General features: G+C 40.3%; 1 protein-coding gene across 1 annotated transcript; it reads left to right on the plus strand.

The window, feature by feature from the left end:
* Positions 1-364: 364 nt before the first annotated feature.
* On the plus strand, positions 365-14,955 carry lpcat2 (lysophosphatidylcholine acyltransferase 2). The gene is made up of 14 exons (XM_034220851.1): positions 365-673; positions 1,041-1,180; positions 4,518-4,735; positions 6,314-6,426; positions 6,690-6,750; positions 7,419-7,477; positions 7,850-7,884; positions 8,052-8,106; positions 8,441-8,523; positions 10,714-10,839; positions 10,992-11,145; positions 11,781-11,879; positions 12,660-12,801; positions 12,946-14,955. The coding sequence occupies exons 1-14, from the start codon at positions 563-565 to the stop codon at positions 13,116-13,118; spliced, it is 1,569 nt and encodes a 522-aa protein (XP_034076742.1). The 5' UTR covers positions 365-562; the 3' UTR covers positions 13,119-14,955.
* The last annotated feature ends 6,399 nt before the right edge of the window (positions 14,956-21,354 follow it).

The following is a 21,354-nucleotide window of genomic DNA, read 5'->3' on the forward strand; positions in this document are numbered from 1 at the left end:
TTATAAAACTGCGCCATCTTGTGGACATTTATAAGATCTTGTAAACAAAAATGTTTATATGTCACATTTTCCCTTTAAAATCGGCGCCATTTCACTGATTTGAAATACTTTTTTTATATATTGTTGGACATGTTATGCACATACTGATAAAAAAATACATATCTGATTCATAATCGGTTGCACAAAGCACATGCATGGGGACTGACAGCACACCATGTTGTCTTTATGCAGCATGGGAATTGTGATACAGGTTTATAAATACGTCAAATGCATTAACAGCATCCTGCACACACCATAATAAGGCTTCACAGATTGTATAAATGGATGCAAATCCGCTTGCAGGCTTTAAAAACACACTCGATGGGACTCGGACCCCGCTGCGACCACGTTGGAGGCGGAGCCTGAGACCGTCTGGTTCCGCTGCTCTGCGGTCGCGGTCGCCCGTAGGATCGTCTGATATGAGGAGAAATGTGAGAGCAAACACTCCGATGAGGAAGTGAAATGATAACATAACGGCGCCTCGACTAAAGCATTTGCCTATTTCTTCGCTCTCTGGATTGCAATGCCGCCGCTGCGAGTCTTCACCCTGCCGAGGCAACAGTCCCTGCTGCTGCCTGCGGTCATCAACCCGTTCGTGCAAGACACCAAACTCTCCAAAGCAGCTATCATTAAAGTGAGTATGTGGTTTCAGATCAATGGTCATGTTAAGGCAAGATTTGTTAGAATATAGTCATCGCTATACGGCTAACACACACATTGCTGTGTGAGATTACACACACACACAGGCTGCTGTGCAACCAGGGCCTGTAATCTTCTCCAATGAGGCTTTGACAATCGGCTTGTAAAGCACAAACAATGAGAGCCGTTGTGTGTTTTCTAGAAATCCATGCAGTGATGTGGATTCTGGACTCGTGCATAGGCATACGTCTGTGAAAAATGTAAACAGCCATAGGGTGGTTAACCACCCTGGCAGCAGTCTTCTCTGATTATGGTATGGCCTGTGATTTATTGTGTGTATGCATGTGCCCCTCTCCATGCAGTGTGTCCTCCTGGGGATCTTCCTGGTCCCTATTCGCGCTGTCCTTGTGTCCCTGGTTCTGATGGTGACATGGCCAGTGGCTTTCTTAATAACCTTCAACCATCCTGTGAAAGGAGCCGAACCAATGACAGGATGGAGACGGTAACTAGGACAAACAGCATCAGACTGTAACACAGCTTCCCACAGAGCTACACACCTCACAGGCACCTTCACACTCACCAGGCTGGCATGATGATATATGGCCTTGTGCATATCAGACTCACTCAATCATCTAAAAACATATGAATTGCAAACCAGTGTTTTGTTTACGTACACAATGTTTCTTTTTATTCACATAGTTACTAAAGTAAATTGAGCGTGGCCTAATGCGTGAACAGTTACCTGTGCTATAGTGTCCGGCTTTACTTACCTGTGCTGTATCATGCAAAGCAAATACATAGTCAAACCTTGCAGCCATTATTATAAATGACACTTCCCCCACACTGATACCCCATTCCGACCAAACCGGTTCCAGGGCCAGTTCGGAGCAAGTGCCTGATGTGAACCAGTTATTCCTGTTTACACTGCAGCAGGGCCGGTTCTTGGACCCGAATAACTAGTTCTTATTTGGCACCAAAAAACTGTAATCAAGAACCGAATACTTCAGGCTTACATTACGTTAGAGGGCCACTAACACTTACTTTTTTCTATAGCCTGTGAGCCGCCATGTTCAGTGCATTTCACTAAAGCAAGAGGTAGCAGAAGCATTGTGTTTGCTGGGTTCATAAACTGGACAGGAAACACAGCGCTGCAGCATATTCTCAAAATAATAGTTCCTGACGTGACTGGAAGAACGTGTAGCAGCTGGCATTATCGCCGAATCATGTTTGAGTTGATCACATCTGCACCACAAGCAGTACTCGGTTTCCCTCAGCTCTCAGAAAATAAAGAACCAGTGGTATTGGTGAGGCTTAATAAAAGCACCTGAAAGAGTAATTTATCTCTTTATGAACATAAACCACCATGGTTATTATTATTGGGTGGATTAATTAAACTGATCTTCCAGTTAGATCGTTGATCTCCATTCTTTTTTAAGACGGTATCTCAATATATTCTTCTGTGCGGAGAATACCATAGTTCTGTATTGATAAATACATTTGTAAAATATTGGATTGGGTTAGTTGTAAGACTGTAGATTTGTACCTCTGAGTACAAAACAGGGTGGGAGATTTTAAACGTTTCACTTGTGCAGATAGCAGCTGTTGTATACACAGTGGGCCGTTCTAACAGGGACATTCTTGTGGCCTTAGACTAAGGCTTTTTCTGTGATTATGACCAAACATGGTGTTGGTGGCGTAAACAAGAAAGAAGCTTATCTTCCTCACCTACTTATTGCTTAACTGTTACCATATTCCTCGGGGGGTTGGGAGGTAAACACTGAAGCTTATGTTTTACGCTGAAAGGAAACAGTGACTAAATACTCAAATGTAACTATTTGAATCAGTATTTGTTTTTTGAATGATAACTTAGAAAGTTCAAATAATTGATGTTTTAATGGTTTGTTCCTTGAATCATATAAGAGCCTGCACCGCTCTTTGTTGCTCTAAGCTTTCTGCATATGTAACCATTATAATTTAATCAGCTGATAGGACGTCAATGTGCTAATGGGAAGCTTTCTACTCTGAAATCTGCATTGCGTTGAGCTTCCTACACCAATGAGCAGCTTTTTAAAAGTCATGGGTTTGTATACTCTTGGAAAACGTTTTAAAAGTTACAGTTCACCATTTGTCATTTTGTCTTATGATGTCAATTGATCCTATGACTTAATATCCTTTCTCTAGATAATGAGGAAGTTACTGATAGATGCTAAGACTCTCAGCAAGAGAAGTACAAAGTGTTGCAACTCTTCCTGTTATTACAACTCTTGTGCTCAGGCATCTTGTTAACAAAGAAACTGACATTTTGCCCCCTGTGACACAGTAACCCTGGAAGTGATAATGATTAACACAGAAACAATGTAACATGGCTGATCCCAGTGTGGAACAAAGTAGTGCCTTTTGAGCTACACATTTATCATTCCTTGAAGGTCAACTATTAAGCAAAAATCCACCTTTTCATGTCTTTTACACATCAACATGTGTCCCCTCTTCTTCATGTCTCTTCTACATCAACATGTGTCCCCTCTTCTTCATGTCTCTTCTACATCAACATGTGTCCCCTCTTCTTCATGTCTCTTCTACATCAACATGTGTCCCCTCTTCTTCATGTCTCTTCTATATCAACATGTGTCCCCTCTTCTTCATGTCTCTTCTACATCAACATCTGTCCCCTCTTCTTCATGTCTCTTCTACATCAACATGTGTCCCCTCTTCTTCATGTCTCTTCTACATCAACATGTGTCCCCTCTTCTTCATGTCTCTTCTACATCAACATGTGTCCCCTCTTCTTCATGTCTCTTCTACATCAACATGTGGTCCCCTCTTCTTCATGTCTCTTCTACATCAACATGTGTCCCCTCTTCTTCATGTCTCTTCTACATCAACATGTGTCCCCTCTTCTCCATGTCTCTTCTACATCAACATGTGTCCCCTCTTCTTCATGTCTCTTCTACATCAACATGTGTCCCCTCTTCTTCATGTCTCTTCTACATCAACATGTGTCCCCTCTTCTTCATGTCTCTTCTACATCAACATGTGTCCCCTCTTCTTCATGTCTCTTCTACATCAACATGTGTCCCCTCTTCTTCATGTCTTTTATACATCAACATGTGTCCCCTCTTCTTCATGTCTCTTCTACATCAACATGTGTCCCCTCTTCTTCATGTCTCTTCTACATCAACATGTGTCCCCTCTTCTTCATGTCTCTTCTACATCAACATGTGTCCCCTCTTCTTCATGTCTCTTCTATATCAACATGTGTCCCCTCTTCTCCATGTCTCTTCTACATCAACATGTGTCCCCTCTTCTTCATGTCTCTTCTACATCAACATGTGTCCCCTCTTCTTCATGTCTCTTCTACATCACCATGTGTCCCCTCTGTGTAAAGAGATTCTGAAAGTTTCAGGAACAAAGATTCTCTCTCTTTTTGATCCATTTCTATAAAAACCTGTCTGAAAATGAGCTGATCAGATTTTGGCCACTTTATGATGTCATCACGATGTTTTGTCTTGTGTCATTAGCCAATCAGCAACCAAGGTAACCCCGCCCTCCCCCCACCTTATCACCTGAATCTCCTAGAGCACCATTGAGTTCTTTGTAACCAAATCTCTCTCAGAGGGGCGTGGGGAGGGGCTCCTTATTTTCATCTAAAGTAACAGACAGAGAATCAGCACTTTTGAAACAGGGCTGAAACAGAGGGGATTATGGGTAATGCTGCAATGATCTGTTTGGTGTTTGGAGCCATGTTTTGTATATATCTGAGACCTATAATATATTGATGAAAAACAGTATAACAGGGGACCTTTAAATGAAATAATAAAAAATGTTCTGTTCATCTCCAGGATCATGTGTCGGCGAGTGATGGCCGCCCTGGGGAGGGCATACTACTTCTGCATGGGCTTCAGAGTGGTGATCAAGGGCAGGCAGGTGGACAGCAGTGAGGCCCCCATCCTGGCTGTAGCCCCCCACTCCACCTTTTTCGATGGGATAGTGTGCATCGTTGCAGGCCTGCCCTCCACCGTCTCACGAGTGGAGAACCTGGCTACACCCATCTTTGGCAGTAAGATGATTATCATGTGATTTGCTGATTTGGTACAGGAAAGGCTGGGTGTGAACCTTTAAATAAACAGTCTAAGGTGTGAACTTGTCAAAATACGTGACAAATACAGAAGTGTGAAACCGCTTGTAGACATCTGACTGCAGAAGGCTTTGTTACATATGCAATGCAACGTTCTTATATTATAATATATTGGATACCTTTCAGTTTAAAAATCCCATTGGAACATATCCTTGTCAATCAGATATTATCTATTATTTACTTATGTGTTTTGTAAGGCGAGAATGCACTTTTTAAATATTACATTGATGTTTTTGAGAGTAGTGACAACTCTCATTTCAGTTCATTTCAAACCTTTATTTAATCAGATTGGTCCCATTGAGATCATAGATCTCTTTTTCAAGGGAGACCTGCAGCATATAGGTTCCACATGAAACATAAAACAATAAAGGACATCATACATTATATTTACAGGATACATTTACATAGTTATAGACATTTACAAGTGCCCATAGTATCAACGAGCATTTCATTTAGCCTAGCTTTAAAGACATGCAGAGGAATGAGATTGCTCAGTTTCAATTCTTGCTGAAGATTGTTCCAAGCAAGTGGAGCTGCGCACATAAAAGCTGTCTTACCTAAGACAGTCCTTGCTCTTGGCACATCTAACAATACTACATCATGCGATCTCAGACAATAGCTGCTTGCAACTCTCTGTGTGATCAGAGAGCAGATATAATACGGGAGTTTACCCAACAAAGCTTTATAAATAAACGTGTACCAATGACTGAGCCTCCGTACAGTAAGTGATGGCAGACCTGCCTTGGCATACAGGGTACAGTGATGTGTAAGTGCTTTACAATTTGGACAAATCTCAATGCGCTGTGATAGGCGGCATCTAACTTGTTCAGGCAATAGGCAGGTGCATTCACAACAAATCACCATAGTCCAGCACAGGTAAGAAGGTCACACTTTTCCTGGCCTCAAGCGAGAAACAGGACTTGTTTCTGAAAAAGAAACCTCTGAGTTTGTTTAATTGAATTGACACATAATAGTGAAAACATCAGTCGTTTACCATTTAATGGCTATTATGAGCTAATAAAGCCATGCAATTAACCAAGTTCTGGACATTTAACAATCAGAGAAGAATAGGACAAAAAAATAGTATTTTCCTCTGTTAAGTGTGTGTGTGTGTGTGTGTGTGTGTGTGTGTGTGTGTGTGTGTGTGTGTGTGTGTGTGTGTGTGTGTGTGTGTGTGTGTGTGTGTGTGTGTGTGTGTGTGTGTGTGTGTGTGTTGGTGTGTGTGTGTGTGTGTGTGTGTGTGTGTGTGTGTGGTGTGTGTGTGTGTGGTGTGTGTGTGTGTGTGTGTGTGTGTGTGTGTGTGTGTGTGCTGTGTGTGTGTGTGTGTGTGTGTGTGTGTGTGTGTGTGTGTGTGTGTGTGTGTGTGTGTGTGGTGTGTGTGTGTGTGTGTGTGTGTGTGTGTGTGTGTGTGTGTGTGTGTGTGTGTGTGTGTGTGTGTGTGTGTGTGTGTGTGTGTGTGTGTGTGTGTGTGTGTGTGTGTGTGTGTGGCTCTCTCTGCAGGGTTCGTGCGCTGTCTTCAGCCGGTGCTTGTGTCCAGGAAGGACCCCGACTCCAGGAAGAATACAATCCAGGAAATCGAGAGCAGAGCCAAGTCATTGGGACACTGGCCACAGGTCTGTACCAACACAAAACATCCTCTAATATTCATTTGGTATAATCATTTATTATAGCTGAAGAGACAACTCTAAGCTCGTCGTCGAAGAGCAGCGCCACAGGATAACTATGTTTCTTTTGAAACTGTACACGAGAGATAGACAAAGTAGATACAAATAAATACTGTTATTTCAAAAGCATCCTTTGAAATCTGCAGCAGCATTACATTGAAAACTTGATAAAACTTTAAGATCTTAACATTAACTTATGCTGTGTCCCTCAGGTTCTGATATTTCCAGAGGGAACCTGTACAAATCGCTCCTGTCTCATCACTTTCAAACAAGGTAAGATATACATGTACTGTAATGCCATGTAATCAAAATATCATTGTTTTCTTTTGTATCCAAACACGTTACAAGAACATTTTGATCAGACTGAGTAAACAATACAATTCCTATCTGACCTGACTTGGTGAAACATTTGCAAATGCAACATAAAGACTGCTAAGCACCTGCACTTTTGAAAGAACATCCATAACATTCATCTGTTTGCAACTTAAAACAAAAAAACAATTGTTCTAATAAATCATATTTCAATTACTTATAGACTATTCTTGCACTATTTCTATTATATTCAATTGTATTTGTATTTACTTGCACTATTTTATCTGTTTTATTGTGTTGCACTGTTGGAGGAGCCTGTGACGGAAGATTTTCATTGACATAACTACACTGTATCAAATGACAATAAAAGCCTTGAATCTTGAATAAAGCAAACTAGATCCTTTTGTAGCCTTTAGCACATGTAGCATTTTAGCTTGAATTGCACGACACTGAGCCGACTAACAGAAATGACACTTGATACTACTCTGCTCCATTCATTCACGATACAACGTGGTTTGTGTATTGACTGATACCCATACAACTGTGCTTATGACTACGATTCAGCTTTCATTGAGTCATAATGAGAAGCCTCCATTAATTCATCCACACTGTGTGTTCCCCACCTTCAGGTGCCTTTATCCCAGGGGTCCCTGTGCAGCCTGTGGTTATGAGATATCCCAACAAACTGGTAAGTGATTGTAAAACAGCGATTATATATTCAACCTTAGATTTTCCGAGCCAAATTCATAGCAACAATGTAATCATTTGCAAAGAGGGTAGTTGGAAGATAATTATATAAAGGCAGAGCCAAAGAGAAAATGCTTCCTGTTGGGGTGCAGTTCACACACTCACATTATTAATAGTCAGTTTATGTCCATTCAAGCAATTGTACATGGATTGTAAGCAGTCAGCTGAATTTGCACATACTTGAGGTAACTTTGTTGACATAATCTCTTAATGTTTACCTACACTATAAGCTCAGCTGTACCACACAACATCATGTATACCATTGTTTTTCAGTGTCAATGTTTAATGAAGCTTTATGTATGTTTCCCTGCAGGACACAGTGTCTTGGACTTGGCAGGGTTTCAGCTCGTGAGTGTGCTTTCTACAGTTTCTCATGTTTCACCTATAGTATGCATGTTTCCTGAAAGTGGTGCATGCCAGTACTCTAGACAAAACACACCATTCTAACTCAGTAACAAACACTATTGCTTTGTATTGCTACCACTGTAACCAACTGTCCTGCTTGTGTCATGCAGGAAAACGCTGCTGCTGCTAACTCTGAGCCAGCTGTACACCACAGTAGAGATAGAGGTAACAAACATTGCATCCTAATATACATCTAATTTTGTATAAGTATAATAAACTACATGCTCTTTTGGGTCCTTTTTAATATTGAAAAAATCTGTAAATTAAGAATGATATTATGTAATATTGTAGTCTTGTTATTTACTGGTAGACTCAGGTTATCTCTGTCATTGAATGTACTATACAAGTATGTGACCTTAATCTCTATGCTGTGATTTATATACTACATCAAAGTAAGCACAATATGTGTTTTTAGATTTGGCTTTCATTCAAAGGTTTAGGAGTTTTCTGCTTGACCTTCCCTGTGACCTTTTTTGTCTGTTCGTTCTTTTTTTTTAAGTTCCTGCCGACACATATCCCCACAGAGGAGGAAAAGAAATGCCCTCCTCTGTTTGCTAGCAGAGTGCGAGACAAAATGGCCCAGTAAGTGTTATTTGGTCTGAAATGCGAATTCCACTGTGTGTTGCTCAAGCACAAAATATAAGACTGTGTGACCTTAACAACACTTTTCCCCCCCTTGCCTACATACTGTTTCAAACTAGGAAGAGGCATCTTATAAAGGATAACAAACGTGAATTTGTACCATTATTTTTCCTCTTATCATACGTCTGTTTCAGGGTTTCCGTTAGCCGGTAATTACCGGTTTTTAGCTGGTAAAATTTATTAAAAACCGGTAAATTCAAAACCTGCCGGTCAAAATGTCTGGTAATAATTAGGGAGGCTCCGATAGATCGGCCGCCGGTCATTATCGGCCGATATTCACTCTTAATAGTTTGATCGGTGCTCTCTATAAAGGCCGATCAGGAGAGCTGGATCTGATCGATATGGACATAAACGCGAGTGAAGTATAACCGGACACGCGAGAGATATCAGATCAGCTGCTGAGTTAGACAGAGACACGCAGCTCTGCATAATCACCTGAAGCCCCGCCCACTGTTTAGCGAGCTGCAGGAGCTGCATGAGAAACTGACGGGCTGTCAGGAGAGAGAGGGAGGGAGAGGGGAAAAGAGAGGATCCGTTTCTCCCGTGTTATTATTCAAAGTTAATGTAAACTTTTGAATAATGTACGTTATCTACTACAAGTAGTTTGTTTGAATGTAATAATTATGTTGTTTGTGGAATAATTTATTGAAAAATGAATCTGAATTTTTCGATCTGTTACGATTATAAACTGAAGCAATATAAAAATGAGCCCCGTGAACTGAGTTTTAAACTGAAGCATATCTGCTCATAGTCCGGTAATTACCTGCTAACGGAAACTCTGCTACACAACTCTTATTATTATTATTGAAATATGACCGGTAATTTTCAAATGTGTCCGGTAAAATAAATTCTGCCCGGACATTTGACCGGCAAGAAAAAATCCTAGCGGAAACCCTGTTTGTATTATTGATACCAATTTTAAACTAATACTTCATGACTGATGCAACTGAGGGCTAGATTATTTTAGTTTTTAAGGTATCTGGTCACTGTTAGGTGTAGCTTGTTTTATCACTTGAGGCTCCTGTCCAAAATTAAACCGGTTTTATCCTTTTTAGACTTTGAGCGTGTTATTCATGCCTTTGTTTCTACGCGTCTAGATGACTGTAATGCACTTTATGCCGGCCTAAACAAGACCTCGCTGGCACGCCTGCAGCTGGTACAAAACGCTGCGGCTCGGCTGCTTACAGGAACACGCAAGCATGAGCACATCACACCCATTCTGGCTTCCCTCCACTGGCTTCCTGTCCATTTTAGAGTTCATTTTAAGATTGTCTTGTTTGTTTTTAAATCGCTTAATGGGCTGGCCCCTCAGTACATCTCCGACCTCCTAAAGGTGTACACCCCCTCAAGGGCTTTGAGGGGTCGGCTGATCAGCTGCGGCTGGTAGTCCCTAAAACCAAGAAAAAGACCAGGGGAGACCGAGCCTTCTCAGCGGTAGCCCCCAGGCTCTGGAACGACCTGCCCCCCCCATGTCAAATTCTCGCTCACCCTCCAAACTTTTAAGTCCCGTCTGAAGACCCACCTCTTTTCCCTCGCTTTCGAGTCAGTTTGAGCTGTTTTATCGATTTTTATGCTTTTATTGTCTGTCCATAGCCTTTGTGTACCTTTTATTCTTATGTTTGCCTTTTATCTATTTTTATGTGTGCCTTTTATCTATTAGTGTAATATTATATTTTTTTATAATGTTATCTTTGCTGTGAAGCTCTTCGGTAAATGTGCTATATAAATAGATTGGATTGGATTGTAAATGTGTCTGTAATATACATATCATTTCTCCAATTCTAGATGCGTTAGTAAGATATATTGTAAATACTTTCTGTTTAGTGTCTGGGCTTCAGCTATAGCTTCATGGGAGTGTTTAATTTCATGTCTTTTGATTGTACTTGTATTTTGGAAGAAAATATAAAGCAAGAGATACACAAACTGATATATGTTTATAAAAGCAATGCAGAACATTATCAAGTAAGTGGTGGAGTTTTAATATGATGGCCACCATTTTAATTTGACTAATATAAGTGTATAATGAGTTATTGCATTCCTCTTATCTGTATAAGCTTTGCATATCCCTCTGTTAGTTTACAGCTCTTTACAAGCATCACAAACATTACGCTGACCACCGTCTGCTTTCAGGGCTCTGGGAGTTCCAGTGACCGACCACACGTATGAAGACTGCCGCCTGATGATCTCAGCCGGTGAGCTAACGCTGCCCATGGAGGCCGGCCTGGTTGAGTTCACCAAAATTAGCCGTAAACTCAAGTAAGAACATCTCACTTAAGTGGGCATCGCCAGACAGGGACAAAAACTATTTGTTTTGAGCATGTGATTGAACCGTGTAACTGGAGAGCAATTATATAAAAGGTAAAACATGACCTACATAACAACCTCCTCTCTGTGCCCTGCTCCCTCAGCCTGAAGTGGGACATCGTGAAGAAGGAGCTGGAGGGCTTTGCGTCCATGGCCACTTCTTGTAAAGGAGGACGGATAAACATCGAGGAGTTTGCCTCCTTCCTGAAGCTACCTGTCAACCCGGCCCTCGAGGAGCTGTTCGCACTGTTTGACAGGGTGAGAGACATGTCAGATGTTTCGTTTTTATTTAACCAGAGCCACCGTAAATAGTACCATAAAGATGACACAATACTAATTTCCCTTTTGTTGAAACCCATGATGTTGGAATAAGTCTTGCTACAGTAAAATGACACACCCTGCAGGAAACACGCAATAAATATACTGGTTGACAGCTTAATGGGCAACAAGCTTAATATTAATTTACAGAATAAAATTACATCACTGAATATCCTGTGTACAGATGAGGGTAACATTGAAAGGTGTGGGTTCAGGATTTATACAGCCTGACAGAGGAAACTATGATCACATTTTGGCCTCTTTCACTGGAATGACTACAAGAGGTTTCAATAGCATAAAAACAGACTCTAACCTCTAGTTTGATGATCCCTTCCCCCCAGACAATCTATGCCTCATCATTTTCCAGTAACAGAGATTTACACATTCAATTCCAGATACTCCCTTAAACCCCCCATTACCTTTCCAATACTCCCTTAAACCCTTTCTTCTAAACTGTCGATGCTTGACAAAAGTTTATTTTTATGACTAGACCATTAAGGATATAAAAACATCCATCATAGTATGCTGCTACCGCTTCAAGTATTTTTTATTGCCGTCTCTTTGACCCTGTCTAGAACGGAGATGGCACCATAGACTTCAGAGAGTACGTTATCGGCGTGACCATCTTGTGTCGACCGGCCAACACCGAAGATGTGCTTCGCATGGCTTTTAAGGTATGGAAGATATATTGTGATATTACAGTGCTGCTACGAGGGACCGGAGAAATAGCAGTCATGTGTAAACATCACAGAATACAAACACACAGTAAATCAGGTCGCCCAAGGTAGTCCTCCATAGCACTGCTTTTCTGTGTGAAAACTGAATTCTTCAGAAATGCTCCACATTGATTATGCTGATTCAACGGCATCATACATTTTCTGCTAATATTTATTTGACGTGATTTTATGACTCTATCCTTGGAAAAAGTTATATGACCATGTAAAGCAGACCTTTCTGTAAATGAAATCTGTTACAAATTTGATGCGCAAGTCTAGAGTATAAAGGATTTTTACTTTTTGTACTCCACATCAATGACAATAATGTATACAGAAATCTAAATTGCTCTGACTTTATTGGAGCACAGCAGCCAGACAGTATTGTAGGAGGAACAGAGGCAGCATTCAGAGAGGCTTGGATAATGTCAATGTTAACAACGTGTGTCTGTTGTGGAGAGCATGGAGTCATTCGGCTGACCATAAGTTCAAATGTGGTTTGGACCAACTGGTGTTTATGTAAAATACTAAACTAAACCCATGCTTTTATCCAAAGCGACAAATTCAGAACAGCAGGAATCCTGCAAGTACATTGGCTTCAAATAAGCCTCACCATTTGAAGTGCTACATACTGAAACCTACAGTATAATATAGCACATCAACTTATTTCACACAATTTGAATAACATTCATCTCTCCTGAACATGCAAACATTTAAAACTCAAATACTTTTTTCATGCAGCTGTTCGATACGGACGAGGATGAGAGAATCACCCGGGAGGAGTTCACTGCTCTGCTGCGCTCAGCTCTGGGTGTGTCCAACATAAACATGGCCAAACTCTTCAAGGAGATTGATGCTGACGGCTCCGGTTTCATCACCTTCAGTGAGTAGACTGCTTTTAAATCTGATGCCGAGCTTGGTCCTTGTGTATTTTAATATGTGAATATGTGCAGTAAATACATTATAATTGACATACCTTATTGTAAGCTACATCCTTATGCTTTTCTCTGTGTCTGTGACTCCTAAGATGAATTTCAAAGCTTTGCCATGAGCCACCCGGAGTACGCCAAGCTCTTCACCACTTACCTGGAGCTTCAGAGATATCAAGCAATCCAGGAGGCGAATCCAGGCGAACTGGAGTTGTCCGGTCAGATTTCAGATATACAGGAAGAGAGCACCTCTGACAAAAAAGATGACTGAGACTCTCCTTGACTGCACTGAGAGACAAAACACTGTATCCACTGCACTGAGAAAAAAAACAAGCAAAATCTGCCCTCTGACTTTTATCACACTCATGTCATCCGCCACAGCAGAGCCATATTATATAATAGGTCATGTGCTTGCCTTTTTATAGATGGTTTAGAGTGCTTCTATTTTCAATTTTAGTGCCTTATAGAGATTTCAAAGAATCACTTCCCCAAGTCACTGCACAAAAATGTCGTATTGCAGATGTATCATCCTTAAAGTGTTATGTGTGGTTATCTGTATATCAGGAAAGAAACAAATGAAAATCTAGTTCTAGGATAATTTAAAAAAAAGTCCATGTTGGCACGGATCAGTGTTCTAACTTTTTAAACCCTGCAATCCTCTAACGTTATTGAAAGTGTTTTATGATATATTTAACTGTCTCACCCTGTTTTTGACTTAGATACACCTTTCTTTGTAGCCTGGGCTTACCGTTACTTGGACATAGATGAATATAGTGTTGTGTACCTTCTCCTTTGTCTTTGTGATCCTCTGTATAAGAGTAAAAAATATTGCCAAACCAACACCTTTTTAAATATAAGCAAAGAGTCCTTGTTCCTCTGTGTTGCAGTATAATTAGTGTACAGTAAGCTTTATTAAGATCTTTGCAATCTGGCAACCTGCAGATGTTCCGTATTAAAACTATGTCTAGGAAGAGCATACATGCTGTGCATTACACTTTTTTCCAGTGCTCAGGGACACAGACCTTGTTTAATTAGCCAGAGGTTTGCTTTGCATGTGTATCTATTTGCATTTCTACTGAAGACTGTAGTTGCTGAGACAGCAGCACGTCTACGCAGCTTTAAGTGAACTAAAGCCAAGCAACCACTGAAAATAGGGCAATTTGTGAGCAAAAAGGAAACAGTGCTTCTCCACAACAGCATATCCCAGCGGGGTGTGCTTTCAGATTAACTAGCGGCACTGTTATTTATTTAGCAAGGTGCGTTGCAATTATGTGATTTCTTTTTTGTTAACACAGCAAAGTTTGCTTTTTAAATAAAACAAGAATGCAATTTTAATATTGCCTCGGTTTTTATGTTTACAACACAGGGAACTTGTAATGACTTCTGTAGGCTTTGCTTATAATGAGGCTGTTTACAATTAAGGGGCTACATCTGTACCTTTAGTTCTCTAAACCACCACCAGGTGCCAGTAGTGACCTGCAACAATTAATATGTTGTTGTTCTGCTTGTGAGCGCCTCTTTGAGTTTTAACCCTTTGTCATTTTGGCCTGTTCTTTAAATTAATGGTAGAGCTAAACAATAAAGGAAGTTGGGTTTGTAATGCACCATGTATTAGTAAGGGTTAAATATTCTGCAAGTGTGCGTGGAAATGTTACATTAATCATGAAAAACAATTACTTACTGAAAAGAAAAAATTCATCTTGAATTTTTTTTTCAGTAAGTTCATATTTCAAGAAATATATTTTAAAATGGGGTTTAATTCAAATAAACCTCAGCAATATCTTTACAAAAGTCATTTGCTCTGACTGTTGTGCTATATTTTCTACTGTTTCACCATTGCATTTGTTCATTTGACCTTTCTGGGCTCCTTTCTGTTTTCATCACAGCTGAGGAAATAGACTGATTCTTGAAATGGTGCAGTATGTGTGTGAAAATGTTTTATCTTTAAAGAAACATCTAATGGCTATAATGAATGATATTTGAAAAACAATGTACTGTGATGTGTTGTTTAAGATTATGCAAGTTTAACTTTGTTTTCATATACTAAAAGGCATGTCATCACAAATCACATGTAAATAAGTGTACAAAGAATAAACATTTTCATCTGATGGCACTTCTTTTTGAAACAAATGAGTCTGACAGTAAAACATACATTTTTCATCACTTTTTGTAATGCATATTCAAGCCCAACTGCTGCTAGGAGAGTCTGTAAGGAGGCCATGATGCTAATATATGCTGTTCTAAATACAAGTAACGTGAACGTGCTCTCACACAAAAAGAGAAGCAATGCAATCGCTCCATATGCACAGAGGAGGCTGAAATGAATGATGGAGAGTGGGTCGCTTCATTAAAAGCCCGCTGTTAGACAAACTGTGATTACCAGCTGTGATTTCCACCTTCAATTTGTTTTAACCTTTTCAAACGTACAGAGGCTCATTTCATTTTAATCAAAATTGATGAGATGGCATGGAATCAATTAATTCACATTGTTGCTGCGCTTACAACAGTGTGATTCCTTCCCCTACTTACCCGCTCTCCCCTAAACCCTCCATCCTCCCTTTTTCCTCGGCATGGCTGTTGTATATTGTCGTATCCATTTCAGCACAGCCTGCGGGGTGATCCTGTCGCAGTAGATTGTGGGAGATATGTGTTGATAATGCGATTTGGTCTCCTCAGTACCAGAGTGAGTGAGCAGCCTCTGTTTGTGGTCGAAGGCTGGACACAGGCCTCATTCGGGGGGGGGGCTCACTGTGCCGGGCTGGAAGAAAGGTCAGCCCCGACAGGCCTCGCTGTTTAATAGATGTGACATTACTGTGTGTCTCAATTGAGGCAGGTAGCCCAGCTTTCTCAGGGCAAATGTGGATCAGTCCTCGTTACCCATCCATACCCAACCGGGCATTTCGTTCAAACCCTTTGGTGGTATGTTACCTACTGTATAGTGTTGATAGCTTAAAGAGGAAGAATTTGAAATGCATAAGGTATTTATGGAGGACATTACGCTCATCTTCAGGTTCATATTTGAATTAAGTGCCTCTACTGTGACATGTCTCCATGCTTTAATGTTGAAAAAGGTTTTGATTTCTCTCATATTGCCTGTGCTGCAGCACCTCTTTCCACCCTGTGGGTGTTTCTCAATGTCGAGGACGCTTCCTTGGTAGGACATGTCCCTCCGAGTCAGGTCCTTCAGAAGTGAGGCAAAGATCCTTCCTAGCCTCGGAAAATGAAGAATGGTGGAACAGGCTAACAGGTGTGCGTCATATGCGAGGCCCCGCCTTAAATGGAGCGCGATTTCCGCCAAAGATTTTGGAAATTGGTCCGTGCGCAAAGCATTGTGGGGATTTTAAGACCGCGGAGGATACACATGCAGCCTCGAAATTTCCCGCAATGAAGGACGCCGGCCTCGGTAGAATTCCAAGCATCCTGGACATTGGAACAGTCGTTCGGCGGGACTCGATAACGTAGCATCCTTGAAATAGTGGCTCTGGAGCAGCTTTCCTCGACATTGAGAAACACCCTCTGTCTGAAACCAGAGCCCAGTCTGCTCTGATTGGTTAGCTGGCCGGCTCTGTTGTGATTGGTCAACTGCTTAGAGATGTTCCGCCTCTTAACCTATTACGTACAATGTGTTGGAGCTCTAGCCAACAGAAGCAATATTGTTACATAGTGATGTCACTATGTTAGGGAAGTAAACAAAGAGTCCAATGGAGGGATTTCAGTCAGAGGGGGGAGTGTGCTGGAGAGAAACTACTTCTGGAGGGAACACAGTGATTTTTGCTTATGCAGATCTTTTACATGAACAAAGACCTATAATAAAAAACACTTCAGGGAAACCCCCAAAAAGCATAATATGGCCTCTTTAAATTCCAACTAAAATTAATGACCACATTAATTACGAGTATGAGCGAATGTTTTATATCTACAAATAAAACATATGCAGACTTCACGCAAAACATGACTGTTACCAGCATGACTACAATACAATACAGTAACAGAGGGTAGATTTGATATGTATTGTAAACATTTATGTTCCCATCCATCAAGAGTACGAATGCTCTTTTTACAGCTTCACATAACATCTGAAAAAGGCATACTTCCAAATACAAGTTTGTCCTGCATGACATAACAGACGGATTCATTGACAGTGCCAATAGTTCAACGGGCGAAAAAAAGCAATTGGGTATGTTCATATTTTGGGAGCATTATACAAGAGGAAGAAATTATGTTGGCTTTATGTTCCTATAGGAATTGTTCTTCCTGGCTATAGCAACAGGATACCTGTTGTATACTCCTACCACCCTTCCTTTGTCCTGAATGACGAACATGGATGTATAGGTCAAAACATTAAAATGCAGGTCAGAGGTTAGTTTCTGGCTTCCATTACTTAGTGAGCTGAAACACTGTTACCGCTAAATCGAGCGAGGACATTTCAAGTTAAGGTTAATTATCTTATTTCTCACAAATGGAAACAAGGCCTTTGATCGGTAATGAACAAGAGTATGCTTTCATTGAGTGAAATATTCAAAACCAAAATGTCTTCTTCTTCATGGACGTATACATCCTCTGATGAACATATTATACATGTTTGTGCTTTGTTTTATATACATTCAACTCTAATTAAGCAGGTCATACGGGTGCTAAGTTGCCAAACTCTCGAACTTTGAGATGTCCAGTATAATTTACAACAGGATTTTCTCGATTTGAACAATGCTTGGCAGCACAACGTCCCTTTGTAGCGATGGACCCACTGATACTTGGCTTCAGTCCATCTACTCTGCGCAAAGGGTTTGTTGAACTCCGATGGGTGTTAGCTCAGAGACACATGCTGTGGAAGTCTCCGCATCTCGACCACCTTGGACTCCTGCAGCACTGAGCCTGGCACGCTGTCTCCCTCAGTTCCTCCAAACCTCATTGTTACATTTCCTTACAGAACCAGATGACACCTTGTTGATATTCTCTCTCTTATGCTCTCATGAAAGTGATTGTTTCCCATTTCCTGTGTGATGGTTCTAGACTAGAGGAGCAGTAAAGGTCCCAGGGAGGGCAAGGTTTGGGGTATAAAACTTCAGCGGCCTAACGTCGCTATCTGCAGGCCAGGTTTGTTTCCGTGCTCAATGTTTTGTTTCACATCTCTGCGTTTCATTCTTTTCCAGAGACTGGCAAAAACGTTTCCTGTGTAATATTCGTGTGCTTCCAAACAAACTCAAACGTGAGACGAGGAAAAAACATTTTCAATCACTCATACTAATATTTATCTTTTTTATTCCTCGGAACTGAGTGACACAAAGGATGATGTGTAACAGGGTTTGTGACAGTGCAACAATATATCTTATGCAACAATTACATGAGAGAACATAAGAAATGAAAGTATGGAAATTAAAAAATGTGTCTCTTATGGGAGTTGTACGTACTTGGACTCTTAATGGGAGTCTTGTCAATCAATCACAGCTTTTTTTCTCACAGTTTAAACACATGATGCCAATCCTCCTGCTGACAAGCCTCCCTCTTTGTGCCCCCTAATTACAACCCAGCCTTCAAAGTTGACTTGTGCATGCCCCCTATTGTGTTCTTCATTCACCAGTTGCTTGGAGATTGAAGGGGTGTGCACTCCTGAAAGATACAACTCTTTGATATATAGATGAAGGACACCGCCAGGAAAGTGATTATTATTATAAGCGTTTTGAGGACAATAGCACCACATTCTTACTGATTATGTTTTCCCTTTTGAGAGTAGGTGTTGGCTGAAGGACAGGATAAGATGCTGCTAATGAACTCACTTCACTATCCTGCACCTTTTGTGGGTAAATGTAAACCATATTTCCCAGATGTGCTGCGTTCTGCTCAGAAATGTTCCCCCTGTGACTGGACATCTGACTCACACTGCTTTTATTTTCACTGAATGTATGTCAAACAGCATGTAGAGTATAAGACTTAACATTGCTGAGGTGCTTAAGTTGTTGCAGATACTAGTAAAGCCTAGAATTTACTGACACCCTTATGTGAGATTTAAAACATGAAGTTTAACAGGGTGCAGGACAAAACAAACCCCATTCAATGCTATTACCATGACCTGATTAGCATGCGGTAACCTGTTGCTTTAAGTCCATGGAATTACAGCATATATTTCCAAACAAACTGCGACAAGATGTTTATGATATATTTTCTGTCCCTTGATTTTTACAAATAATCTACACAACAAAACACATGTTGAACTATCTGTTCATATACTGTTAGCAACATGGCAGCCGGTAGCATTCTAGCTTTTAGATACTGTCCAAAGCAAAACAAATGATATCTCAGTTCTATAAAGAAGGCAGATCACACAGTAGTTTTAATAGATAAGCAAGTTGTAGGCAGGCTTTGTTACTAACTGGTCCAGCTTTGTACAAATAACTTTTGATCACTGTACTTCTTCACTTTCTTTGCCTCCTTTGTCAACTGGGCTTTTCTGCTGGTAGAGTTTCCACAGTAGATGTTACACTGGTTGTTCTGCTAATGTACATGGAGATGGTAAGTGAAAGCTATTTAGTTAAAGCTCCTATTAGGGAAATGCTCTCTGTTAATAAAGTGTATTTATTCTGAGAGCCATTTAAAAAAACATTGACAATTGAGGCTTATTAAGAACCAATCTAAAGCCAATGTAGTTATTATTACACAGTCACCATGAACCATTTACTTCATAATGATAAGTTAAATCAAAAGCTGTCTGTTTCCACTTTAATTAAGTATCAACAAGTACAAATACATTTTTCCTGCGAGTTCTGACTCGCACAGAACATACAGTATAAGCCTTTTTTACACAAAACCATTATGACCTGTCATAGGAGAAAAAACAAGGGGTTAAAATAGAAGTCAAAGCAGCTATCTGGAGTTCAGCCATAAATTCATTGTTTAGTGCTGTGCTTTTCCTATTATGACAGGTTAAAATGTTTTCCGTGAAAAAGGACTATGTGGAGTTGAGTTGTTTAAAACATCTGATAAATGCTTATTATGAGTCATTCTCAATTTGAACTGGTGTTAGAGCACGTTTTACGATGAAGGGTTGATGCAAATAGCAGAGGGACTATACTGCAGCATATGTTCATGTAGAGAAAGGTTGTGTGTGTGTGTGTGTGTGTGTGTGTGTGTGTGTGTGTGTGTGTGTGTGTGTGTGTGTGTGTGTGTGTGTGTGTGTGTGTGTGTGTGTGTGTGTGTGAATAAGTCGTTTATTAGGTATTGTAAAGGAGTAGCAGTAACCACATCTGCAAAGGAACAGAAAGGAACAACAGAGACCTCTTCTGTGACCCTAACCAAATGCACAGGTTAAATCCAGAGGGTCATACTGTGACTGCTGAGAGGCTGCGTCTTGTTTCATTAGCATCTCATCCACAGGTCAACATGGACAAACCCAGACCTTAAGAAAGAGGAAGGAGGTCTCAATAATTGCAGCTGGAATCCAGGATGATGGATGTAACTGCACGTCTTTAAATCATGATGATTGGTACTTTTTATAGTTTATTCTCAATCTGCTATACATCTGTGAGTTACTTTTAAGGGAGGATCAAACTATGCTGCTGCACATTAAAATGATTAGAAAACCCGGTCTTACACCATCACACATGTTTAGAAAGACACCAACCATCAAACACTATCATGATGTTAACACAAAAAACGTGGTGATTCTTGACAGATACCTGGCAATACAAAACAAAGTGCAAAAGAATATAACTAATTCAAGAGAAGACAACAGTAATAACACATTATCCTTCCTTGTTACCTGGTCCTTTGCTTTACCATCACTGCAGTTATTCAATCTTCTCAAACAAAACGCCCAAAACCAAACCTATTAGGGTTTTATAAAACAAGCAATGGAGAGCAAAGAGGACATTCATTGACTTTAATGGGATGAACTGATCAACCATATCTAATAAAAATCATTGCCCCTGGCTAAAGCTGCTGTAGAATTGAATTACACATGGAACACAGTGCTTTCATGGCTTCTTAGAAAACCGTAATTCAATATGTTTAGTACAGAGAAGAAACAGATAAAGTCAAAATTAAAACATTACAAAAAGTTTTGTTGGACCTGAAATGCAAGCACTAAGATAATTCTGAAGGTAAAATGCTCATGTCTCTTGGTAAATTATATATCTATGCCAGTCTGAAAAGCAAAGACAGGATATGTCTTTTTATTCTGCTCTTGACAAATTCTTCTTAAAATAGACGCCCACGTCCATCCTTTATAAAGTGTTTTTAACAAGAATAAGTTCTTTATTAAATATCATATTATGTTTACGCGGATTAATGGTAATACCAATATTGTCCCTGATGATTGTTGCCCTTGCAGGTCTGAAGTGGATGCACAAGTTTATGGGAACTTGAGTTCTGACAAAAAAAAAAAAAAAACTATCCTACCAGATCCGCATGAAACTGGAGAGAAAGTGTTCAATTAAAAAACATCACGTGGAAGAGAGATAGGAAACCGATTTAAAAGCTCGGTTTTGTATGTCGTCCCTGCTGGAGAAGGCGAG

This window comes from Gymnodraco acuticeps, unplaced genomic scaffold (genome assembly GCF_902827175.1).
Source record: "Gymnodraco acuticeps unplaced genomic scaffold, fGymAcu1.1, whole genome shotgun sequence".
In the NCBI taxonomy this organism is placed as follows: domain Eukaryota; kingdom Metazoa; phylum Chordata; class Actinopteri; order Perciformes; family Bathydraconidae; genus Gymnodraco; species Gymnodraco acuticeps.